Genomic DNA, 27,699 nt, shown 5'->3' with positions numbered 1-27,699 from the left:
TACTATTCAATAAGACTTAAAATAATACTCTTATTGATACAGCTCTAAATAAATATCATAAATACATATAAGATTGAGCCAAACTCGCCCTGCCAATATTTATATTCACAGAATACAGTCCGCAGAGCAGGTCAGGGGAGGACACACAGCTCTTGGTTTGGGGGCGTGCAAGAACAGGGGCTGAGCGTGGCAAGTACGTCAAGAAAGTAAATAACACTTTCCACCCTTTCAATTTGTAAGATCCTTAAATGTTCTCTGTTCCCCCTCCTGCAGTGAAGTGGTGGAGACTCTGATGCATCTCCAGTTTAAAATTCATGAAAATACTCCCTGCCTTCCTGATAGAGAGTCCATGTGGACTGAACATCCCGCCACACCTCCTGGGTGGGCAATGGAGGAACATGAGCGGACACAGCTTCAACACTGGTTAACAGAGGCTACTAGCAGAGCTCAGCCGTGTCACGCCAAGGGAATGGAGACAGCGCCGTTTGCTCGACTGCGGCTTCGAGTGTTGACACTGGACTCCGTGAGCTCCTCGCCGTGTTCCTCTGACTTCTTATCTGCGATGTTAGCCAGGAAACGCAGCGTAACCGAGTCCCACTCCTCTGGCAGCAGCAGGAGCAAGAAGCCCAGGCAGATGATGCAGGTGGCTGCCAGACGCACCACGCTGAAGATCACCTCATGTTTCAAAACATCTACGGCTACAGCAGGTGAAAGAAAGACAGGAACAAAAGAGGGAGCCGAAGTGCAGGACAGGGAAGGAGGGCGGGGGAGAAACAAAAACAAATTGAGATTAATTACATAAAGTAAGATAAACCACAGGACACCGCGGCTGTAGGGGATGAGTGTAGCAAATGCGCCTTGTAATCAGCACAAGAGATCCACTTTATCCCCTGTGTCTTTGCGGTCTGGAGTCCGGGGACACGTTGGTGTAACCCACTGACCTTCATACATACCATCATGGTTAAAGAAAAGAACTTGTCTGAGCATTTAGTATCGCCTTGGCAACCTGATCCTCCCTCAGCGAGAGAATAGTTGCAGGGTCTGTTTAGGCACATTGATGATTAGGTTTCCAGGACGAAAGCTGTCGACTTGCTGTGTAATCTGTTTGCTACAGTGGCCCTAAGTGCTGACCTCTCAAGACAAAACCACAGTATGTGTGGCCATTTACTCTCATTTTCACAATCATGTTAAATTCCATCATAATAATCAAGAAATAATAATCAGGAAAATGGAGGTAAGACTTAACCACATAAACAAAAACCCTACCTGCATTGCCCGGCACACTCAGCAGTGTCCCTATGGAGATGAGAATGGGGTATGTGAGCACCACGCCAACATGGACCAAGATGTTGAACACTGTAAAAGACATGAAAAAGGTTGAAAACATGAAGGTACAAATGAATTATAGCTGAGACGATAAGTCAGTAAAGCAATGTTTCCACCACAGAAACATTTCCAGGGACTAGGAACCTTTGGAGGAACTCGGAGGGCAGTGCTTGATGAAACCCAGACATGCCTAAGTTATAACATTCCATAACATTATTGTTATTTGCACGCAAGAATGACGTATAAAAACCATCCTCACTTTCACATACGTCAGTGGACTAATTTGCCTAATCTTTGCAGGTATTTACACTGAGATGGAAACGCAGACAACAACGGACTGAAGGAACCTTTAAGTTCCTTGAAAATTGTAGTTCCTGGGTCTAAAGATTCCATCTACTCTGGGTGGAAACATGGCTGATATGGATCAACCAATCGACAAATTGGGCATAATTTGCAACAATTTTGTAAATTGTTTGAGTTTATGTGCATGCAACCAAAGCCCACTCAAACGTGATTGCTCCATACTAGTCAGACTACAAATGGACTACAAACGGAAACCTGAACGCTTCCGATACCAAAATCTTGTCCCTTGATTAATGATTATGTAGAAGTTTAGTTAGCTACAGTACTAAAATGAGTTCAGAATGCTTGGTTAATGTAAATGATGGGTGAAACCATAATCCTCATTCTTCTTCAGGATGTGTATGCACTCTCACCCAGCCACAGTCCTGCCAGTCCACACAGGTATCCCCAGGGCAGTGAGGACAGTGAGCCCCAGTGCTCTACCCTGGTGAAGTAGAGGATGAGGGGTACACAGGAGATGAAGATGAGATTGAAGAAGCCCATGGTGGAAAGGAAGTGGGCCACCTCTCCAAGGTTGGCGCTGCCCAGAAACATCTTGAACAGCACCTGGATGTTGAGGAGACAATTAGGAGTTTCATCAGCGTCTGTACAAGTATTTACAGTCAGTGTAAAGGCAATGACACAAATGATTCAACCTGCAACATGCTTGGTAGTCTAACCTTATAGAGAGCTGATGTTGAGGCCGAGCCCACAGCCAAAGCCACTCCCACAAAGGAATCACCATGAAAACCGTCAGCATAAGCCATCATCACGATACCTGTGATGGCCATTATGGCTGCCACAATCTGCAAGTAAAGATCCAGAACCATGAGTGGCATCAGTACTCTTTAAACAGTCATTAATTGTGTCGTTGGTGGTGTTTTCATACAGACCCGAACACCCATGAAGCGGTCCTTGAGAACGATCCAGGACAAGAGAAAGACGAAGGCCTTGTGGCAGCAGTAGAGGGCGGAGACATCAGTGGCGGTCAGCTTCTTCAAGGCCAGCAGGTACAAGTAGTTGGTCAGTGTCCACAGGATTGAGAAGGGTGCTGTCCTCTTTACCAAGATCTTGAGAGTCATCCCATCCTCCCCAAAGAGCTTGCTGCACTCCCTGACAGAGAGAACAAAACATGCTAGCTGTAACCGTTTTTTATAAATCCAATCGTGCAGATATTGTTTATTGCTTTGTTGGCAGTTTACCTGAATTTCTGTATGGGGGTCTGCTTGTCCCGTGTGATAACCATGTGTCCGGAGTAGTAGATGGGGAAGAAGAGGATGTTCCAGTTGCTGCTGAACCAGGAGATGAAGAAGGGACAGGAGAACGACTGGAAGGTCAGCTTAACCACCTGAGTGGTGCCCACCCAAGAGGAGGAGACACACAGCACCATCAGCAGACCACCCAGCACCTTCAGAGCTGCGTTGGTACATGTCTGATAGGACTGGCTCTCTCCGCTGGTCTCGCTGCCTGGTGTCTCTGCATGAGACTCTGAACCGTCCTCTCCTGATGGGACACAATAGGAATAAAAGACAGTAAGAGAAAAGGCATTGAGGCATCTCTACATGCAGGCTCCATTTAGCATTTTCTGTGTGTTTTGTACTATAAAAGGATGTAGCTTGTGTCTCCCTGGCTGATGTCCAGCACATAAGCGTTTACTGATCAATCGCCCTCAGTGATCACTACCACCATTTGCATTTCTTGCTGTAAAGGCACTAATGCATGAGGCAAGGCTTTGTTAAAAATGTGTCAGGTTAGCATTGTGGCTGTGTGTGTCATAAATAGCTTTGTCGCCTCATGATGCAGCACGTACTGTACACCCATTGTAGTCAGGTGTGCACAGAAACCTGATGCCCAGAAAGCAAGAGTAAACCTAACCACATGACATTCCTCAAGAAAGTCATGTCAACCTTGGCAGCCACTGTTTTCACTGTTGGTACATTCCTGCTATGAAAATGTTGCCTTTGGGATGGATCAGAGCAGGAAAGTGAGAATTTTATGGGGTAACTGGGACAGATGCACAATATTATCACCAGACAAATTCTGCAACAAAATTACATAAAGGTAGATAGATAGATAGATAGATAGATAGATAGATAGATAGATAGATAGATAGATAGATAGATAGATAGATAGATAGATAGACTGACTGACTGACTGACTGACTGACTGACTGACTGACTGCAGGAGTAAATGGCTTACAGACCTTAATGGTGCTGTATAATATGTGAAGTGCTGTGTGTGTGAGCATTTTGTGAGAGCTCAGATCCGTTCTTTAACTTTCAACAGCGTGATCAATTTACACCGGGGCAGGAATAAAAGATGACATGTGCTGGATGTCTGCTGCCTGTGCTCTCTTTGCTTGCTCAGCACGTGAAGCTCTGCCATTCCCACCACGGCCACAGACACGAGAGCCCTGCAATGCAAGCATTGAAACTTGCACCCATAGTATCTCCCCTCTACAGTAGCAGGGCATCTCAGGGGTGCTTATTATTACATCTTACAGTATTTTTTGTTTGTTATCTGCAATGAGACCTCAGCAGGAAGTCAAGCAATGGAAGTACAAGTGGCAGTCGCTGACAGGTTTAATGAAAGTGGATTGTGCCCACATGTAAATAATCCAGTGTGTGGGGCACAAACTCTTAGATAAAGTAACACTGGTATCGTAGTGGTTTCATTTCTGTGTAAAGCATTTATACTGATGTGATGCCACCTTGTATCATCTAAAGTGTCTGTGTCCAATCTGTTCACTGGCCACAAAGGGAGGAAAATGACACTTTTCCAGGATACTTCTTTAATTCAGTAATGCACTAAACAGTCTTGCCAAACTCACTTGATAGATTGTATGAGATCATCGCTGGCACTTAATGAAAGTATTAAAAGTAAGTGATAGCGGTAACTGTTGTATGGGAGACAGAATGGTAAATATAAAGTCGCAGTCACATTAGTGCAGTGCTGAACAAAGCAGTCAGATTCTTTACTAAAGTAAAAGTACCAACACCTCAGGTAAAAGTCCTGCGTTTGAGAACTCAATTAAGTAAAAGTGCAGAAGTATTACCAGCTAAGTGTACTTTAAGTAAAGTAAAAGTATTCCCCAGAAAATGGGCCCCTGGGACAGATATATTTTCAGATTTTATATTAGTACTGATGCATCAATGCATAAACAGCGTTTAAGTTTTGTAACTGGTCATGTTGGAGCTTGTTTGAACATCCGATATTTAGCTTTTTTCAGATCATCAGAATTGATGTCTCTCTTTGTCTGTAATCACCATCTGTGATCTCACCGAATGTCCCGCCCACACTTAATTACACATCATGAGTAATAGCCTTTCAACACTGACTAATTTGAATCTTACAAGGAACTTGTAACTAAAGTTATCAAGTAAATATAGTGGAGTGAAAAAAATACAATATATGGCCCCAAAGTGTATACAGTAGCAGAAAATGAAAATATAGTACAAGTACCTAAAAACTGGTCTTAAGTAATGTACAGTCACTCGTTCATCACTAGTTATTCTTAATTTTGACACTAAGATTTTCATTTTTAAAGCAAATATATATCAGTTCCCAATATCGGTCTCCTCGATTACTAATAGTCAGTATCATATCGGCCCTGAACAAAACAAATCAGTCCATCCCTATTTTATATACAGCAACTGTGTAAGTAAGGTGTGAGGCTGCCTCTAAAGGGTCTATATATGATCTGAGGTGTCGATAAAAGTTTATGAGGTACTACAGACATTTGTATTCATACTATTAGCTTCTAAAGATCTGTATTTCGTTTTAATATTTTTGGGTCTTGGACAGGTTTTTAAATAAAATATGAAAACTTTAGAAGGAAAATCATTAACAGCGATTATGCCTGTCAGGTAAAGCTGAGTAACAACTACTATATTTTTCCTCCTGAAATGTAGTTAAGTAGAAATTTACAGCGGAGTATATGAGTAAATGTAATTAGTTACTCTCCACCACTGCATCAGTGCAGCACTAGCCTTGTTCTGTCCACCACTGCAGAAACAAATTTCCTCACTAACAGCACAGTGTTCATAGCAAAAGACCAAAAAAGCTTTCATCTATAATTGAGAAAACGTTTTGTAGCCTTTCCCAAAAGTGTGAAACCGATGCTGCTGCTGATGATGACGATGATAAAGTCAAACTCAGTTCTTTTTCAGTCCAGTTCGCTTCATTATAGACTGTTTGCGTCTATAACCTCAAAAAACCTCTCAGATAAAACCCTCAGATAAAAGGTTTCACCTTACAGTATTTCCCAGCTGGGAGCAGATCTGGTATGTGGTGAAAGCAAAATGTTCAACACTGCTACAGTTTCTTTTCTACCGGATCATCGAGGGATTTGGTCTAATTACATTCTGTCACAGCGAGGATTCTTAATCAACCTAATGAGCCTGGTGGTTGCTAACTGCAAAACTGAGATCTGAAATTTCTGCTAGAGAGAAGCCACTCTTTTATTCTTTTTTTCCCTCTCTCTCCTCGCCCACCGAGCTAGGTGGTTCGTGTTTCGTGGCACTGACAAAACCTAAAGCTTTTTAGTGTTGGATACGGGCTCTTCTGTCCTGAGGTAAGAGCCACTACAGGCCGACCTGGTGCCAAGATGCAGTAATATTATAACTCTACTATTCCCCTGCCTCATAAAAGCAGCTTTCACAGCCAAAACTGTATTCTCATAACAGACAGTGTTATTGCTGACTAATATATTGCTGCTAAAAAGTTGCAAATGAAACAATAATCCCTGATGTGTATAGACTGTCAGCACAGTATTGCAGTGAATTACTCCACTATAGTAGAAGGAGCGCTATTTGAGGTTAGTCTCTATCAACTTAGACTAAGTGTACTTGTTTTGAAAACTGTGCAAATCAGCAGTCTTAAAGTTATTAGACTTATTAACTGAGCACCAGCTCTCAGAAATCATTTGGTGCATGATTATGAGCCTAGGTTTCCCTTTCCAAAGGTTTGTGTAATTAAGATGTAATCGTGGTAACAAATGCCTTAACATTAAAATATGTCCACATATAACTGCTTAAATTATGTGACTTAATCTGAAGTTGAAGAAAAGCTACATACATATATATTAACATGGAATAGTTGAGTCCATGGCTGGAAAAGGACGTATTTGAAAGCATGCCATTTCATTACAGAAATCACTGTACTGCATTCACTACTGGCACCCATCAACAGAGCTTATCCACTCTGCGTGACGCAGTACGCCGCTCGAACCTCACATTTCAATCCATCCTGTGTTTTATCCCCCGCCACTGACGCTGCACGCCAGTGACATTGATGGATGGGCCCCTGCTCAATCCAATATGAAGCTCACAGCCATGTCTGCAGTGTTACAGGCAGACTTACTGCAGGTCAAACAGCATCCAGTATTTATCTAAATTAGGTCAGAAGACGTGGCACAGACTGGTCCTGGTGATACTCAGTTAGATGAAGGAAAGACAGGTGTGAAAACAACTACAACTACATCTCCTGTCAACACATAAAGCCTCTTAACTCTGCCAGCTGGAAATGGAGATGATACAAACGTGTGTTTTTACACCATCTGGAGGAAAACTGTCAAAAAGTCCTTGTGAAAATAGTTAAATACAGTTTCTGATGGCTATAACACATGCAGCATAACAGTGACTGAAGTAGAACACATCACATCCACATCACACTATATTTCATGAATATCTGTACACTGTATATGGGAAATATTATGTTGACATCTTTTAAAAAATTATTAAAAAAGTGCTTCATAGTTTTGAGCAGGTAATTCGAGCTAATGCATATAAAACATAGTTATTAGTATAAATTGGGCCTCTCTGATTCTCTCAGTTTACCTTCAGAGATGGGGCAGGTCAGGACCTGAGTGCTGTACGAGCTGAGAGGAGCTACACGGGCTGAGTGCTTCTTCATCCTCCACTGGCGGCACAACACACTGTCCTTCCCTGGGAAGTGTATGTGTGTGTGAGTGTGTAAGTGTGCCCGGGCTGCTGCTGTTGCACGCTCAGCAGCTCCTCCTGCTAGCTCCGTGCATCCTCACACTCCTGACTCCTCCGCTTCTTCTTGATTGCCCCCCCCACCCACCCCTCCTCCTCTTCCCAGATCTCTGTCAACTCTTCTGTCTTCTTCCCAGCACTCCGGTCCTGACTCTCCGTTCTTCTCCGGCCCGGCGCTCAGTTACTGGTGCTCTATCTCTGTCTGTCTGGATAGTGACACAGCTGAGTGGAGATAGCTCAGTGGAAGTGCAGTGAAGTGGAGACTCTACTGTTGCACTGTCATGCCGTGATCCAGCGCTGCCACTGTCTCCAAGGGAGACTGAGCTTCAAGTGTGTGTGGCATGGCGCAATCACTCCCCTCATCTCTTTCTAACCTCCCCCCCTCCTCTTTTCTCTCTCTGTCTCTCTCGCTTTTCCCCTCCTCTTCTGTTGCTCCACAAATCAGCAGCTTTGTTTGGAAGGTAACCAAGCAGCCCGGGCTAATTATGCTGCGTTAGCTGCTGCCCCCTCCGTCTCTCCTTCCTCCTCCTCTCTCTTTTCTACCTGACCAGGCTCTTCTCACCCCTTCCTCTCTATATATATACTCTTGCCCTCTGTCTTCCAGTGTCTTTCTCTCTCTTCTTGGCACACCTCGTGCTCTTCACTACTCCTTGAGAGTCGGAGCTCTCTCCTGTTGCTTTCACCACTGCGGCATTCATCAACTGAGCCTTGACAAAAGCGTAACCATCACAAAGATGTAACAGTCCTAAATGTAGATTCTGTTATCCAAGAGGCCATAAGAGGGCATCTGCCCACACTTACACCCCCATTACACATGCACGCATCACTGCTACCCTGATACCTCCATTTCCAAAGATGGCATAAAGGAGACAGCAGTACAAACCAACTCAAACATTTTAAAGACCTACCTGCGTTTAAATTGTTCTGTAACTACATATTTGCAACTTTACATCAAGAATGATCCCATGTATCTGAAGCACTATTTGAAGCAGAATTTGAGATGTTTGGACATGACTGGACTATTTTCTGTTTGAGACTTAATGGCATCTAAGCATGTAGCTCTTCTACATTTGGTAGGTACTATTTATCACACCTAATACCCCTGATGGCTGGAAGTAAGAAGACTGAAGAAGACTCTGCTAGACTTGAAGCTCATCTAACAGTAGTTACAACTAGCAGCATTTGGATCAACTACAACATACAATGTCAACCTGACACCTAGAAATGTGATGTTGCTGATGTGGGAGTTATCTCCCTCATAAATATACGCAAAATCAACAGCAACAAATATTCCCCACCCATTCACTTCCATTCACCGCGAGCGTAGTGGCAAACAGAATATTTGCCCCTGGTGGTGAAACATATTGGCATCTTGGAGTTCAACTTTGGTGAAATCGGAGCAGCAACCAATAGCAAAGACGTGTGTGGTCGAGCCCTCAGACGCACTAGAAACCAGCAAACTGAGTTCTGTGTCTCACATCCTGCACTGCCAACATTCAACACCCGCAGGCGATGGTTATTTATTTATATTTTTTTATGGAGCTGTTATCTGTTAATACCTGACGCTGTTGTTGTATTCCTCCAGTGAAAAAAAATCCAGTCAACCAGTGATTATGAAGCATGAGTGAAACAGCTGGTGCCAATAAGCAAATGCAAACGCAGCTTCAGTACTCTGCCTGAATAAATGCTATGCATCATTACTTCAGCTGTAAGCACTTTTCATCGGTGCTTCTTCACTTTTATTTAACATTTCTGCTCAGGACGTTGACTGTTAATGGGGTGTTTTAACATTAAATATTTATACTGTGATGGCTTTAATCATTTTAAAATACTTTTGCCAGCACTTTGGGACAGTTAAGAGAAACCATCTCATCAGCAAGCAGCGTGGACCGAAGGGGTCAGCCTGGGCCATGATGTGAGTCACACTCAGGACTGGGGTCAGGAGTTTCCATCTCAAGGAAAGCCCCCAGACCATTCATCTCGAGCTGTGGTTTATCTAACTGAGGGTTTAATGGACCTGAATACTGCTCAGGCCTCTACATCAACCACATATCAGTGTCTAGTGTATGCGGTCAGACACATGAGGCCTTGCAGCCTGTAATATGATCTTAAAATAACCTATGCTATGCTATGCTTACCCTTTCACTGGTAAAATCAATACTAGCCAAGCCAGGAACAGCAGCACTATGACCTGAGAAAGAGAATGTAAACATGCAGTCCAGTAAGTGTAATGGCTTCTGTCTGAGCTGGTTTTTTAAAGAATACTAAATGATGCTGTTTTGCAGTCGTGTTTGCTCTCATTATATCAGTATCTCCCAGAGCCCCTCCCTTCCTGTCTGTTGCTACTCTCCAAAGCTCATCAGCCAAAGTTCTGGCACTTGTACAGAGAGCATAGCAGATCAGAGTGCTTCTCTGTGCATTCTTCAGGCTGTGAGAGAAAGCACAGTTATCATTTGGCCATTTGTTATAATGGAAAAATATGCAGGGCCACGTTCCAGTAACACCATGGCAATGTATTTGATTCAATGTTGAGGAGATGATTTCAAAGAGCAACTCTGTGGTCGTTTTTTTAGTACAAAATGCGGGCATAATTTATTTCCCATGGTCATTCATTGTGGCAGAGCGAGTGTTAATGCCAATGCTTGAAGTGATGTCGTGAGGCTTGATTAAAATGTTTGTGCATTAAGTTTGTGATGCAAGCACGGCTAAAACGCATGTTTGGTCAGGCGTAAGTAGGGGATGAGCTGGTGGGTATGGATCCCCTGAGACGAGGAGGGTTAAACTTAAAAATAGCTCTGCTGATGAGTGGAGCCAACAGCTAGACAGGGAGGGGACAGAAAAACGATCCAGTCAGCAGCACAGCCCAGGATGCTAATCGCTAGCAGATTAAGAGAAATACCTGGAGCATGGCAGGGCGCTACAGGAGGCCACAGTTCACTTACACATATTAGACCAAGCGCTTAAAGTGATTGATTGTTTGTTTCTCTACTGTGTGCCTTTAGATTTTTAGGCATTGGTAACCAAAGCTTAAAGGGATAGTTCATCCCAAAATAAAAAAAATAACAGATTTTTCCTCCTAAACTTGCAAAAGACAACTTTTTTGCTTGAACTTATCTTTCTGAAGTAAATAATGGAGAGATACAGAGAGATGACACCATCTGCGTATAGGTTGGTTACCTATAAATCTCACTTTTACTATGCTATTTGGTCTGCCACCGGGCTGGACTTGCGAACCAACCAAAAAAGGCATTGTTTTCCCAGGTTTGAGCAGGTTATCCCCAGGTACAAAAGAAACTGCAAGAGAAAAGAACCCCACTGATGGAGGAGGCAAAGGAGGCGTAGAAGGATGATAGAAGTCTATTGTAGTCCCCTGTTGTTTTCCCTTACCACTGGGACTTGAGACGTTACCAAAGTGCAACCGTACGACGAAGGTCTGGTATGTGCATCGCTGTTACGTTCTGTTTAGGTATAAGGATGTGTTGTTATCCATCTAGATTGTTTTGGTGTTTGATGTGAAAAAATATGTACAAATATGTATCTTTTAATCTGTGAACTGTCCCTTTAACATGTCACAATTTTTTTGCCAGCTCCCAAATTCACTTTTAAGTTTTGCAGCCCAACAGCGTCATATCCAACACACTACGGGGTTATAACACTAAAATTCAATAACGGCACAAACCACAGCTCTAAAATGACTCATGAAGTTGAATCAGTACCGCACTAAAACAGTTTCAACAAAAACCAAACATTAGGACCTTATATAACCTAAATAGGTCAAACTATAAACAGGAAACTGAGTGTATATAACACAATGGTACTATTTCATCCCAGATCAAAGCACAAAATAGTACAGCATCCTCTCTTTACCGCCATAGCAACAGCGGGCCTCCTGTGTACTGACGCACTGAACCAATTCAGGCTCTTTTGTCATTTAGATTAATCAATGGTCCTCAGTTTATGGAGCAAGCACCTTTGTCTTTTCGTCCATCTCTGTTGCTCGTCACATCTCAGTGAGGACCAGGAGCAGAGAGGGAGGACAGGAGATGAGAGACCGAGGCATGAATGACATCTGCAGCTGATTTTCACTGTAGTGAAGACTGGGCAGACCATGAATCAAATGCTGACCGCTAGGTGTGTCGTTTCCACTCATTGGACCTCATATCATCAACTCAACTCAGTGTAGTTAGAACATTAGAAGATGAGGACACCTGGTGGTGAATGGAGAGCTTTACATGTGTACGTGCTGAACATTTTTCTACCAGCGGTGGAAGTGAATGGACTTCTGACAGGGACATTACTGGAAAGAACATGGCTGGATTAGTCCATTATGGACCTTCAGGGCGAAAACACCTTCTGTGTAATGGGATGCAATATTTCCCCATAGGAGTTACAGAACATTTGACCTCGGTCCTGCCACTGTGCTATTTATTGATCATATTTTGTAGTACTGTATGTCAGGTTACTAAACATTTTGGCTTGCCCGAGCTACTCACTGTGTATTTGTGTATGCACATACAAGTTTCCAGACTTTACTGTAAATTAAACTGTAATCTGCTTCATTATTTGCCTTGAGACTCTTTTGCTGCAATACTGCCTAACCATGTTAATTTAAAGTTTTATTAAACACAACTTTATTTAGGAGTAAATCCACCGTGAGCACAATATAAACTAAAATAATTGAAGGGTACCTTCAGTATTTTTCAACCTGGACCCAATTCTCCCATGTTTTTGTGTCCAAGTGACTAATGGGGAGAACATTCTTTAAATTTGGTCCAGCTGGCAACCCACGAAACAGGCTGCAATGTAATCCCTGCGCGTAATTGCACACCATCAAAGTCAATCATAAGCTATCAATATAAAATGCCTGTTTTTGCCACTGACAGGCTCCGATTGTTATTCTTAGTGTCCATCAACATTATGAGAAGGATACACCTTTCCATATAGAATAAGATCTTTCTGGTTTAACCAGAAACAGCTGCTCGTCATTTTAGTGTCACAAAAAGACACTTCATTCAAAAAAACAAAATAAGACTCGCCAAATCATCTTGGTTTGTCTTTCCACTTTACCACCAATTCTAGTTTGTTCAAAATGAACCCTTAATTTACAGAGCTAGATGTGAAAATATTGTTAAGAACATTTATTGCCAGAAGACTACCTTTGATACTTGAGTGTATCTAATATCTGATGCACCAAGTCTTTTACTCAAGTACTATTTGTATGGGTTAGAGTTTCACTTTTACAAGTCATATTTTAATACAATATCTTTACTCTAACTCAAGTATGACCTCTGGAGACTTTTTATAACACTGTGGGAAAGTTGTCGTCCAGTGATTTGGAAGAAATAACACTTTAACTTCACTTTTTTAGCATCTAAAGGTCAATTTTGCTTCTTCAGACACCATGAGGTGTGGTATGAAAATGTAGTAATTACACTTAGTACACACATTTACTGCCTGTCGTTTCACTGGAAGATGTAGAGGGTCACTGTGTTGTTGTTGTTGTTGGATGTACAGACCACAAGATGGCAGTGTTAGGCTGCTGACAAGACTGTAAGTGCACTCAGCACGACGGAGATGCCATTACAAACCTTTCACATATTGTGCCCTTCCATTATGTCATATTATTTTTGGATTACAGAGATTTCCTCGGAGGAGGTAACATTCTCAGCCATGAAGCGAATTGCTGTAACCAGCCAAAATATTTAGTCACCTGATACAACAACATATGACCAACAGCACAGCAGCAAGAGTGCAGGTCAGCAGTTATGTAACGCCTGTGGAGAAATATTGCACCCATTACTTGCAGGGTGTTTTTGCTCATTCCCAGGAGCATGTGAGACTAGCAGCACTCCAGGAGTTGCTCAGGCAAAGCTCATATCCCATTCAACGTTAGGCTGGTTATAAATAGCACTGAGCGAGCAGGCATGGGAACGGGGCAGTCCAAAATAAGTACATGCACGTACAGAAGGTCTGAGGCAGCATTTGAGGAAGAAAGTGATAATTCACCTGATGTAAACACTGGATCTGAAACAAACACAAATGAATCCAGAGACACATCGATTTTCTTTCTTTCCAGACTTTCTTTTCAGCCTAAAGTGCACTTAAAAAACACCCCATTGTGATAAATGCCTGTTTATCAAACCCCTCCGTCATTGTTTTCCTCTGAGTGCCTGTCTGTGCTGCTGTCTTGCTGTGATGCCAGCAGTGAACACCACAGGAACAGTGTTGAGTGGGACTGTCACTACAAGTACCTGTCATTCCTCCTGCACTGTACCTGTTTACCCAGCGGGGAGCATGACTGCACTACATACTCTTCTAAACAGCCTTTTTTAAATTGGCTTTTCCAAACAAGGTGTGCAGCAAATGATTGTGGTGGTTTTATCGAGGAGGTGCTGAGGAAGCATTTACTGCACACACCATTGTTGTCTGCTACAGCACAAGCCAAGAGGGGTTGCTGTTAGAAAATGTTGTCCTTTTTTTTCTGATTTAAAGTCAATTTCTTCCCAGTTTTTATTGTTGTTCTATCCTCACTTGTTTCATTTATCTTCTTCCTTTCATATCTTATGACTGCATGTATTAGATCATAACCTACTATATATATTACAGCCTGGTCCATGTCACGAATGTAGTCCATAAGCCCCCTTAGAGGCATCTTCTAATTCAACGCAGATGGCAAGTGGCAATAATATACTGGCAGCAGAATATGACTAAATATATCATTACCCCAAAGGCCTGGCAGGACAAGCCCGCTGTTCTATTTGCGCTCTCCTTTGTCTTACCCTTTATGGAAATTGATACCCAACAGATTGAGTGACTTGTGATTCTCAACCCAAGTTCACAATAAACGAAACAAAGTAAACAATTGTGTGACTGTGTTTCTGAGAGGAAATGAGGAGGACGGGCCGCGCACACGAGCAATTTGGTCAGAGCCACTTCACAGTGACAGCACCAGCAGCAGCATGTTTAATAGCTGTGCAAGCAGGAAATATGGTGACAAGTATGTTGCCCTGAGGAATACCTTCTGTTGACTCTGGCATGCACAAAAACCAGTTGATGGATGGATTGAAAAACACAGGGCTACAGATGGCATATTTTATCAGGGAAATGGGAAACGTCCCTCAAAATCGAATACCCTGCTATCCGCTCGCACATACACTGGCTGTTACAGGCTTGGTATGGGTGCTCTTACAATCCACACCTGCTCCTTATACCTGAAATTACATCACAGATGACAGCCCATCTTTCATTTTCCTGTGCTACAGTCTGCAGCAGGCAATGAGATGGGACAGAGAGAGGCCTGTGTACTGAGAACTGGGGCTAAACCTAAGAGCAATTTCCTTTATCGATTAATCTGCTAATTACATTCTTGACAAACTGCTTGGTGTTGTTAAATGTTTTGTTTTGTCCAACAGTCCACCACACCAAAGATATTCAGGGTACTGTCTTGTAAAAGAACAAAAATCTTCACCTATGAGAAGCTGCAACCATTGGATTTTTTTCTGGTATTATTGAGATTATGTTGACATTTACATTGTGGTTCTTGGTATTTAAGCATGAATAGAACAGATAAACACTCAGGCCATTTCATTAACCAATGAACCGCAATGAATCTGACATAATCCAATGCACGAGATCCAAAATTGATTTGATCTGACGTTGTTTACACCTTTTTTGAAGCCAAAATCTTCACTGTAGCGACTAAGCTAAAAGCGTAAATGCACACTCTGAAGTGGGTGCACGAGCTTGATCGCGCGCCAAAGGGTGTAAATAATGTCTTTTCAAATCAATTTGGGATGTTGGGGCTTGCGGAGAGATTTTTCAATTTGTTTTAATAGGCTTTACAACAAGTCCCCATCTACTTCAGTTGTTTTGGAGAATGCTGCGAGAACATTGTTTTGCTGCGAAGCTCCAGAAATGTTTTGTTGACTTTGAAACTTCACCTGACTCTCCACCGGCACGAGGGTGAGTAGATAATGACTGAATTTTCATTTTTGGGTGAACTTATCCTTTAAGCCTGTAATGAATCCTCTTAATTCGTGGGTGTATTTTGAACAGGCTGAGAAAGATGCACACATGAGGCGATATTCGAATTCTTAATTTGCTCAGTTATTACTTTCAGCGCCACAGCCAAACATCTTGTGTTGTTACACGATATCACCGTTGTTTCAAAGGCCCCTGAACTGTTCAATCTCTTTTCAGTTCCAACTTTCAGGAGCCCCTTGTTAATCAGCCATTCTTCCACTTGATTGATCCGGACGTGTGGATATTTTCCCAAATGAAAGTGTGTGATTGCATTCACGCTTAATCTACTGCTACTGACACCCCTGATAAACAGGAGGCCGTTAATGAGAGACAGGCTCATTTCCCTTTCCTCAGCCTCTATCTAAAAATCCATTGAGGTGCTCTCAGCTTGTCTGAAGGAGCCTCAGCTGGAACCGCTCTTGATTGAATGAGGCCCCCATCTGCACATGCACACATTTCCCCGGAGACTTAAAACAAGTTGCGTCGGAGTAATGTGTAATGTGTAATGTCACCGAGGACAAACGCTGAGTAGTAGGTTTGGGGAGGAACGTCATAACGCTGGCAGTACGTCTCTCTTCTAGACTTGTATTTTTATGTCATGAATTCGTAGCTGGGCTTTTATGTAACAGTCAGAAGGAGACGGGAGGGAGCTTGAGTGTGACAAGTCCAGTGCTTAGGGGTGAAGTGTAACAGCATCTGAAACACAACCTAGACAGCCATTTAGATCCTGCTCTGCACACCTTGCTTCATTACCATAAGGCCATTTGTAAAACCAGTAATTGGCCATGCACCAAGCGTTGCAATGGTTATTCTCTTCCCCTTTTATAATCCCACAGGCACTGACAATACTCAAACAGAACCGGAGGGCAAGGTTTTAAAAAGCATCCCCCTGAACAAAGTGCATCATCAGCTCTCTCCTCCAATCCCAGCCATTGTCTCCGTGTCAGCAAAACTCAGAATATTGCTCCACCAATCAAAGCCACATCGACAAATGAGAATTATAGAGGAGCTTAACGTACAGAAGCGCTGCTATATCCCCAGCATGTCAGGGGGGAGACGCAGCCGGCTGTACTCACATGCCTCAAAGAGAGAGCTGCTGTGTTTGTCTTTTGGGGAATTGATTGTTTTAATTAAACATTTGGAGTGTAAGTGAGTGTTTGCAGGAGTTCAACAACATGAGTGTTTGATGTGGACAACATGAGGCGACAGTTTAAACAATTAACTTTGAAATTGAATTGGAAAATGGCAGCATCAGTTGTGCATGACACTTTGCTGTGTAATTACAAGAGTCTGATGATGGAGTTGGATTTGTTCCCTCTCTCCCTCCCTCTCTCTCTCTCTCTCTCTCTCTCTCTCTCTCTCTCTCTCTCTCTCTCTCATGTTGTGTCTCAGAGATGGATGGGCAGAAGCATCACCCTGCGTCCATCTGATATTGGCAGTGATTGACATCACGCTGCTTCATAATAGCCTTAATTAAAACCCAATTAGTCGAGTTTGTAAGAGCGGATTTTTGCAACAGCCTAATTAAAATCAAAACTAATTTGCAAGGACAGAGGAGGCGTGCATTGTTTCTTTCTCCACACACCACTGACACTGCATCACCTGCATTTTTATTCTCTGTGGTAAAATAAAAAACATTCAGACACATTTTTCCACCAGAATAAAATCCTGCTCTCTTTAACTGACGCTATCTCACACCTGGCAGAGACAGCCGTGAGATTGTCGCATCCCCTCATGATCCCATCAGCATACTTTGTTTTCTTTTCACTCACTTCTATGACTGGAGTAGCCCGGGTTGTAGCCGTAGTAGCCTGTGATCCTCAGGATCCGGTCCTCGATGTCGTGCACCCCGTTGGCTGTCACTTTGGGGCTGCCGTCCATCAACGCTGCGCAGCTGCCACCGGCCGGCGTCGCCTTGCCCGGCAAGTGCGTGTTCTTCAGAGGCTCCAGACCGATGCAAGGCTGGTCTCCACTCTCCAAAACACTCTCGGTGTTTATCATTGTAGGTCCGAGCGGACAGAGATGAGAAGAGAGCGGGGATGAGCCCTGATCACCATGCGAGAGACCCTCCGGGCTGCAGCAACAATTAGCAACAAGACGAGGACATTCACATTCCTTTAGTGATGCTCCCGGACGCAGAGCAAGGTTATCAAACTCCAGGAGCCTGGCGGACATGAGACACTAGGGGGCGTGTCACTACTATCACATGGCCTGGATTCAATTAGATGAAGGGGCGGGGGGGTCTTTATACAACAAAAGTCTTCATGGAATTTCATGTTTCCCTTCTCTTAAGTATTCAGTAGAAATAAAGCTCCTGTGGTTTTTAATAACGTTTTGTCCTATAATATCTCTGTAATATGCTCACTCTGTGTTGTGATACTCATTTGTGTTTATTGAGACTGCTCAGGGGTATTTGTAATCTGTTATGGTGGCAGTTGTACCACTGAATGAAAATTCAGTCATTATCTTCTCCCTCATGTCGATGGACAGTCGGGTCACTGAAATCATTCATCAGCTATCAAAGCACTTGAAGGTATTTATGGATCTTGACATTTAAGCATCAATAGAATAAGTACACTTTAGGCCATTGAAACTTTTGAAAATAACCAATGAACAGCAATGAATTATGTCATTAAAGGAAAAGTTCACCCAAAAGTGAAAATTCAGTCATTATCTTCTACCTCATGTCGATGGACAGTCGGGTCACTGAAAATATCAAGGCACTTGAAGGTATTTTTGCTGTCGATCATCCAATCAATTGACTGAATAATTTGTGGTGATGTTGACATTTATGTAGTGGCTCTTGACATTTAAGCATCAGTAGAATAAGTAAACATTTAGGCCATTTAAACCTTTGAAAATAACCAATGAACAGCAATTAATTATGTCATTAAAGGGTAAGTTCACCCAAAAATGAAGTAGCTTTGGACTTGTTTTAAAATGTTAAAGGAAAAAATTAACAAAAAATGGCTCCATACCGCTTCTCCGACACAATCCAAGTCTCCAGAGGCCCCGAGATCATGAATTGAATTGAAAATACTGATGCTGCAACGCTGTTTTGCTTTGAAGCTCTAAAAATGTTTATGGGTTACGAAACTTCACCTGACTTTTGAAATGTTTTCCATTAAGGAGGTCTTTGGTATCACTGTGATATTCCTGTAATATTTTGAAGTGAGCTTTATTGATCTAAGAACAAGCTTTCTTGCCTCTCAATATCAATCACTGATAGAAAATCCAAATCTAAAATAAGCATGCACTTTGACAGCTATTGATAGAAATAAAAAGGACACAGAATAAATAAATATTAGCTTTTACCTTCTCAGTTAACACCATACACAGAAATATCTGAAACAGAATTTATTTTTAAGACACTATTTTCAGCTTCCATTCACTGTCTCTTCCTGGTCTCTGATACCTGTGGTTGTATCTAATGCCTCCTCTGACCCCACAGTGATGTCTCCATTTGTTGTTCTCCATAAAATATGAATGTGCTTCAGAGGGAAAACTGGTTCTGGTTTGTCTGACACTGCTTCAAAGCTATTGACTCCCCTCTGCACTTGAATGTGGACCATAAGTGTTTCAGCACTTTTCCTGTTTTCCTTTCAGTATAGTACAATAGCTTCCAGATTATGAAGTTTGTGCACATTATTTTATGCCGTACTAAATAAAGTTTTTCTTATGACACTTATTGTGGCATGAATTTTATTCTAAAGTAAAACCCAGAACAATCTCTTTTCCTCTCTCCTCTCTTTTCCTTGGCCACAGGTTCTCGGTCTGGCTCTTGGAAGCTCCACTTGACTGGATCCCCCAGCTTGCAGATGCTGCACGAAAAAAAAAGAAAGGAAGAAGAAAATCTTAAAACTGGGCTCCAAATCCAATAACACAAGATGCAGTATTGCAGTGTCTCTCCGATACGCCTCTTTCCAAGTCCTCCACTCTCTGTGTGAAATCGATTCCCAGTGTGTGGAGAATTTGCGCCCCTGTTGGCATTGTTGTGCAGACACATGCTGCGGTTTATGATGCCCTTGGACGCCAGAAGTGCTTCCTCCCCCTCTCTTACTTACTGAACCAATCTCCACCTCATGTTCTTTTGTTTCAGTTTGTTTGTGCTCCAAAGCACTTATCTCACACATTCAGTTCAGGGACAGCTTTGTGGCTTCAACAATGAAATGCCAGTGCCCAGAAAGTTTCTCCACGCCTTTCGGGAGTCGCTAATTTATTATTGGACACTTTCTTACAAGCCTGTACAGCTACAGTCCAAAAAAAGTTTTCTTCAGTCGCCTACTTTTGTTGCTCTGTATAGTTTATGCAACACAAAATGTAAACATTAGAAGATTATTCCTTGGTTGCTTTCTGTCTTTCATGTCAAAGGTACTCGCCTGAGTTATTATTTTTGTATCAGCTGCTAATGCATTCAAGAGGAATTCAGCTCAAAGGGAAAATTGCTCTCCGGCAGCAGCGGGCTCATTAACAGTCTTTGCAGCCCTAACCCACATTAAGGAAACAGTTCACGCATGAGCGGTGACAATGCAAGTTCTGGCTTTTTAGATCTTAAATGCACAGTCGTGGAGTGTGTGTGAAAGTGTCATCATCCTCAAGTGATCTCCATAGAAATCACTCAGTCCTCGGAGCGATGTCTTAAAAGCTTTCATGAAAGGCAGATTCGTGTATCTTCTTTAATATCGTCTCTAATTGTCCCCCTGCCATGATGATGGAATGAGGCTGACTTCAATCTCAGACAACATGATTAGCATTCAGAGCATCCCTGGACACGAATCACTTTCCTCACCTTCCTCTGCTCTAACCTCCTCTATTTCAGAGAACTCCAGCCTAAAACTCCAATTATCATGTGCATTGGATCCTTAAATCTTTCCCATTATTTGCCTTAAACGTGGTGTGACAAGAGACTTCACTGTTACATTACAGTGGTGCCAGAGTATTGCTTCTGTTTTAAGCTTCTGGTCCTGATTTTGGTGTATTTTTGGAGATTAAAGCGGTACTTTAATAATACAAACTTTATTTTCTCCATAACTGAATAAACAAGCTGTTCTCAGAGGAAAATAAGGTCCCCAGAACACTGTTTGAAGCTCAAAAGGTGGCAGGGTCCGTCAAATATAAACAAAGTAAAACAATATGAAAAAACTGCATAGTGCACCTTTAATTGATGATAGTTTGGCCATAATTGTCCCAACTCTAATAGCTCATTGAATCCTCTCCTCAGTGCTTGTGGTGTAGGCATTCAACCAGAAAACATAATCCTTTGCCTAAGTGGAATAAAAGGACACACTGAGGAGACAATATGTCCCATGTGACTCCATCCCAGGCCAACCCCGGCGCACCAGCACCCCCCACAGAGGCTCGACAAGTCACCTTAGAGATCAGTGACCAACTCCCCAGCCACTTGCTGTATAAATATTCAATGTGCACTAAAGATAACCTGGCTCGTGCAGCGGGGAGAGAGAAAGAGGGATGTTGGGCAGAACAAGGGGTTTGTCATTTGAATATAGTGAGCGCAACTGTGGCAGCCGCGTGGCATGTTGGCCTGCAAAGGTCATGTTTGAAAGCTTATTAAATATTTTATAACTTTGATCAGCGTGTCTCACTGGTAATGTATGGCTTTAATTAGAGGGAGAGAAGTGAATAGTAAACTGAACAGAATAATTTATGCTATCAGTGCAGATTTACAGGATGAATAATCACATTTTTAGGCAAAGAATACTAGAAGAACATTGTCTTCCTGCAGCAGACTATCTCTTGCACAACAATAGTGCATGCTGCTGGTTTCTCTCTCTCTCTCTCTCTATCCATTGTGGCTGCGTGCTAGATAAAATATCATAATGTCCTTTGAAGCCTTACATGACCTTTCTTTGTTGTCTCCATGCGAAGAAACCTGCTTATGAAGTCTCGCAGAGCACTGAACGGCCTCTAGGGTTTCCTCTCCGTCTCCCTCCAGCAACAAAAGTTGATCTGCCTCGAGGAGGTAATTGGCGAATGAGTCTGCTTGCTCTCTTTTGAGCATGACAGTCCGCACATAAATAAAATATACAATGACCAGACTGCATTTTTTAAAAAATAGACGACCCACGGAGCCTTGCCACCGTCCTGCCAATTCCATCCCTGCTGTGTTTCATGCCTGTTTTGACATACTTTTAGTGGAGGACAGTTACAATCTGTATGTATGACACACGCTACAAGTTCACAAGTCGCCACTGTCACTGCGCTGCACATCAGGCCCAGCAGGCAATTAGCCTGCACATCATATAACTATGACATGAAAACAAAAGTGTTATGCACATGAAATTTTCATAAGCAACCGACTAGGTATCCACTTTTCTGAAGGTCAGCGTCTCCACATGTGGCCTTGCATTGTAGAGCATGAACACAAGATTTAATGCTGCCTGACAGGTGGCGCTGGAGACGTCACAGAAGTCATCAGCAGAATGTCTTAAACATATGGCCTGTACACGAGAAGGCACTTAGCCTTTGACCTCATGCTATATTGTTAAAGAACAATCAATATACCAATCTGAATTGCTGGATGTTGGAGTTAGGCTCTCCATCTCTTAATGAGGAGGCTGTCAAGGAGAGAGTGTATAGAATATGGTATGAGCTTTTGAATATTATACAGTTTCTCTGCTCTCAGTGACACATGTATATTTCTAAGCCTCATGCACATGTGCATCATATTACCATTCCTCTCCGTGATATCTACAGTATACATCTGTCATCCCCTCTGCTCTCATTTTATAAAAGTGGACAAAGGCTGTGTTCCTCTGGGGTGAAGTTTAACTTGATCTCACCTGCTGAATCTGGGAGGCAATGCTGGAGATTTATGGCCTCTGGAGGTAACAAAGTTAAATCCCTCTGCGTAGCTTTTCTGCATGCTTCAACCCTCCTCACTGCAGTCAGGATGATGGATTAGGCCACTCATGTGAGGGGGGCTGAGGAGCAAAGGGTGGACGACAACAGCAGGACAGGGCATTTAGTCTGATTGACCAGGCGGGATTGTTGGTAATGCTCGTCCATATTGGCTGAGGGCATGTCTCCCTTCTCGCCTGCTCTGAATTTAGATTATTTCAGGATATTTATTACAGTAGATGCTGTGCAATGGATTGCATCCAAATATATTTTATTTGAATTGCAGCATTTGGGTGTTGCAGAAACATGACTGTACATAGAGAAACATGCATATGTTGAGCTGTTTTGAGATACAATTAAAAATCTGGTACCAGACTCGAATAACAAGGGGTGTTAAGTCTAAATGTGTTATTGATGGTGAATGAATAATTTATCTTTAGTTGATTTCTAATAAGCCATTAATCAGAAAAACAACATTTGGGTTGCTAGGTTGTGAAAAATTCATTTAATCTCTCACCTATAATAATGCATCTTTTAATCAAATAAATAAAAATAAAATCTGCAGTTATGAACGTTAATGAATCATTAATAAAGAGTTTTTAATCCTTTCTGCATTTAGTAATGTTCATAAGTTGTTAGTAAATTGATTTTTATCCAAACAGTCAATGAGATTTTTCAAAACCTGACAAACTTTGATGTGTAAAGTCTCACTAAATGAGATAATGAGCTTAATGCTAATGTCAGCATGCTAACATGCTCACAATGTCAATGTTAACATGCACATTCACGTTCACCATATAAGTTTAGCACATTAGCATGCTACCCTTTGCTAATCACCAACATAAAGTACAGTTGAGGCTGACAGCAATGTTCAGTTTCAGTTTAGTTTGCAGGTATATGGTCATAAACCAAAGCAGGGCTGTCACGATATCAGATTTTGACGACATGATTATTTTGGCCAAACAAATTCACAAAAACGTTATTAGCGCGATATCTATAGATATTTGAAAAAAAATGCTAGCAATCAAATCTTTCTTCAACTCTGTTGACTGTGTGTTTTGTCTCTTTTTCTAGGAAATAAATTGCCCTCAAAATACAAGTGTTGGGAGGTGGAGAGAGTCTATAACAATAACTTCTAAAGAACTGTACAGAAAGGACAAATTACTAGTGAAAAAAGGTAACCAGATGAACAAGAGATGCACATGCCTTACATCTTCGCTGGATTATTCACATGATATTATCATATATGTCTTATTAAAAAGATATCAATATTTAAATTTTTAACATCATGATTATCGTGAATATCGTAAAATTGCAAAACCCTGAAACCAAATTATTGGATGTTGTGACCTGATGATAGAAGACCATGAGATCACCAATGTTTTAACAGTCCCGAAGAGACTGAGCTTTATCGCTGTTCCTCCAAAAGTTATTGAGATATTTCCGTCTATACCAAAGTGGTGAAGCGACCTACCAACCTACTTAGATAATTGCCATCCATAGGATCATGCTGCTAACGTGGCTAAAAGAAAAGAGCACCATTCACATTTGATTGTAAAGAAGTTTCTCCCTTCTGCTCCACAGGCAGTTTAACGGTCCCATTGTACCCTCAGCCAAGAGCTACTCCCCCCCAGCTCATTAAGTACGATCTAATACTGGAGTGTCATTTCTTGGAGTCAAGCTCGTTGAACCCTGATGACATACTGATGATGGGAATTCAAGGTCGAGACTGGTATTGACTGGGAGATCTATTAAGGGATTTGGAAATTCTCCACAGAGCCCGCTGTACCAGCCGCTGTCATTTATCCTTTAATGAAGAATGGTGTCGGAGGCTGCCATTGTGCTAGATTTGTCTCCAGTGGCTGTTGCCCAGGGAGAGGCCGTGGGGACGCGTAGCTAAGCACCCGGCCCAGTGGGTCAGAACCGGCATCGCTCTAAATCATCTTCTCCTGGTAGTTCGAGCCATTACCCACTTTCGTTCAGTGAACTCTTGTTCTTAATGGTTTCACACACACACATAGAGCCACTGATCAAAGGAGTAAGTGTTGTCAGGAAGTACCAGTCAGCATACACTGTCTATAGCAGTGTTCTTCCATCCTGATCCTCGGGGCCTAATGAACGGGCCTCTATCAGGCCTCAGCAGAGTTTACCGACAAGCTCATCATTTGAATCAGGTGTGATGAGGCAGGGAAACGTCTAGCTTTGTAACTTCCTGGATTTCCCACTGTTTACCTGACAACCTCACAGCAACGAAAAGCTTTAAAGGTGCTCATAGGTGGATTTTGCTACCATTTGGCAGAGTCAGGCTAGCTGTTTCCATCTGCTTCCAGCACAGACTGTATAAAACATGGATGTAGTCTTCGTGACCTCGCCCATAAGTTCTGAAGTGTGCGGTGGCTCCAGCTGTTGCTGTTGTTGGCAGAGTCTGACTCCGCTTAATAGCAAGCTAATCCAAAAATGGGCAAAGAGGTGTAGTGTAGTGGAGCTGAGACAAGCCAAATAAAGCCAGGTTGCTGACAGCTAGCTAGACAGGTAGCAGCAAGCTGTCACTCAAAGCGCCCATGCCCTTATAATTATTAATAATATTAAGCCTTAACATAATTTTGAGGAGCGAGTTACATATAAATTCACCCTCTGTGCAGTTGTCATTAACAAGGAAATTAGCTATTGAGACCAAAACATTCTCTTTTGTACCAGCCTGTAAGCTTCTTTATTGCTGTATTATAGTTGGGCCTTTTAAAATGGGCTAAGCCCTTTATGTCGACAGGGATTACTTATGGAGTGAGCCCCAATTTGCTTGATTAAATTTAGGGTTCAAGTTAGTATCAGGTAGTATAGTATATGTTTCACCAACATTGAACATGCAGAGTGCCTTTGTGTGAAGAAAAATAAAACATCTTATTTTGTTGTTGTCATTGTCTTCATAGTAAGCGCTGAAATACTTACTACAAAGTGTATACATTTTACATCTGATTTAAACACAGTAAATGTCAGACAATTAATATTATGCAAATACAGCGATTTTGAACAAAGCTAGTCTCTAATTCAAGCTTTTCACTTTTACTTTCAGTTCAACACAAACACTTCAATCCAACATTAAAAATTGAATGGTCTCTGAGTGAATGCGGCCATTACATTAGCACGCGTCATCTCATTAACTTTAATGAATAGTATCTTGTACGGTTTTCACGCTGCTAAATCTCAAGCTGTGACGTATTTCTGTTTTTATTTTATTTTTTCTATCACTGTATGACACAAATTCTTATGTGTCCTTTCTTGGATGTACTAATACACTCTATAAGTGCCTTCTTATACTGAAAGATTATAGTGCCATAGCACATCATTATCACTGTCCAGGAACTGGTGCTTAAATTCATATTATATTTATGATGTCTTGCTAATGCAAAAATGATGCAATGTCAGCAGAAAAAGCTGTTGTTGCATTTAAGTGTTACCAATTTCAAAATTGACTACAGCTCACTGTAGAATTAGTATACTGACATGATTTTTTAGATACCATTTCTTAAACGTGTGTCTTGTTCCTTCAGTGCGCCACATGGATAAGACAGGTGTGCATCTGGTTCCCTGGAACAATCTCTTATACGTCCTGGCTCCATTGTGTAAGCATAATGGCTGGTGCTTTATTTATCTCCACTTCCTATTACAAAATATTATGTTGTCTACCATCATTTTACAGCTGTTACCAGAGTGCCACCCTCTGGCCAACCTGCTAATCACACACATAGGACCATTCCCATTCCCACAGGCACTGAAATAAGGCTGCAGAGTTTGCACACAAAATGTTTATGAAGATGTGATATTAGGCTTTATGAATATGTTTGACTTGACTGTACTTGTCTTGTTATGGTTTTGTGTGTTTTGCACTTATTTTAGACCGGAAATATTTTTAATGATGTAGAGATTCTCAGCTGGGAGCTGCACATTACAGAAGGACCATCAAAAGATAACTCTGTCAGTTTGTCTGATGTTTCTCTTAACTGCATTCATTTGCACTAATCACATATATATGAATTATTAAATCCAAAGCTCAGTTATGTATGTAATATTAATGCAATATTCACAGACGTGGATATGTTTTAATGTTTGAGTTTTGATTTATCTTTTAGATTACATTTTGTCGTGTGTTTACTCTGGACATTTTCTGTGTTTTTAATGTCAGGAAATCAGCTGCCTCTAGAGGGACACAAGAGTCATTTTATTGCCCACAATTAGAGCTGTTGGCTGAAAACAGCAGATCTCACCGCTCCCGTCAAGGGCTTCCAAACACTCACTGTCTTTTAGAGATTAAATTGTAGTCTGATTTCATTCTCAGATTTTATATTTTCAAACATAGCACTTGAACATGATCACTTCAAGGGGATGACACAGCATCAGAAAATATCATAATGAGCAGTTAATTATCTTGTTTGTCTCGGTAATGTAGGATAATTATTCATGAAAATCTTTTGTCCAGAAGCCAAAAGAAATACTTTCATTGCCCAATATCCATATTGAGATTGCTGCAGCTGCTGAAGTTCTGAGACTATAACTGTTGTAATTAACTCATTAACATCAGACAGGCTCCTGCCTGCATGATAATATGGTGTGCTCATATTGCTCTATAAAAACTGCTTCATTATTAAAGTGTACAACTTTATAGTGACTGTAATTATGTTTAGTGAAGGAGGCTCACTTGACGAACCAAGAGATGTGAAGAGGTACTGAGGGAGCACTGAGCAATTTATGACTGGCTTTCTAAAAAGAAGTTGCCTGACAGGCAAGACTCAGGGAACAAATTCCCATATTAAACTTGTAAAACTTTTATCATTAAAGCCTAATTTCAAATATGTTAAGTTTCCATTCAAACTCAACACAGACTTTTCAAATTAAAATGTTAAATCAATTGAATTTAGTGGTTCAGTTTGAGCTTTAAAAGTTCAAATGTATGCAATTAAATTAAAATCCCTCCCTACACTGTGGCTCTTGTGTCTCACACTAACTTTGTCCACATGATTAGAGCGTTACTGCACAGCAAAGGTTTTTTCATTCATTACATGAGCAATACAACAAACCGTATGATATGTCATCTTTATCATGCTGCAGTATTATTCCTTGACATGAATAAAACATAAGTAGGTCAACATTCTTTTAAAAC

The 27,699-nt window shown here is 41.7% G+C and overlaps 1 protein-coding gene across 2 annotated transcripts; it reads right to left on the bottom strand.

Annotated features, from left to right (window-relative positions):
* Positions 1-456: 456 nt before the first annotated feature.
* slc35f4 (solute carrier family 35 member F4) lies at positions 457-17,687 on the bottom strand. 2 transcript variants are annotated; one of them, XM_073484270.1, is made up of 8 exons: positions 7,479-7,581; positions 7,088-7,104; positions 2,871-3,154; positions 2,562-2,781; positions 2,349-2,474; positions 2,043-2,235; positions 1,267-1,356; positions 457-698 (listed from the first exon to the last, which is right to left on the bottom strand). In XM_073484270.1, the coding sequence occupies exons 1-8, from the start codon at positions 7,579-7,581 to the stop codon at positions 457-459; spliced, it is 1,275 nt and encodes a 424-aa protein (XP_073340371.1). The 2 variants fall into 2 exon arrangements, with proteins under 2 accessions (XP_073340371.1, XP_073340370.1); XM_073484269.1 differs by lacking the exons at positions 7,088-7,104; positions 7,479-7,581 and adding an exon at positions 17,459-17,687 and having other exon boundaries at positions 2,871-3,171.
* Between the last annotated feature and the right edge of the window lie 10,012 nt (positions 17,688-27,699).

The sequence above is a fragment of the Pagrus major genome, chromosome 16, assembly GCF_040436345.1.
Source record: "Pagrus major chromosome 16, Pma_NU_1.0".
NCBI classification, from domain to species: domain Eukaryota; kingdom Metazoa; phylum Chordata; class Actinopteri; order Spariformes; family Sparidae; genus Pagrus; species Pagrus major.
Note: the sequence above shows the minus strand (reverse complement) of the source record. Positions and strands in the feature narration are given on the sequence as shown.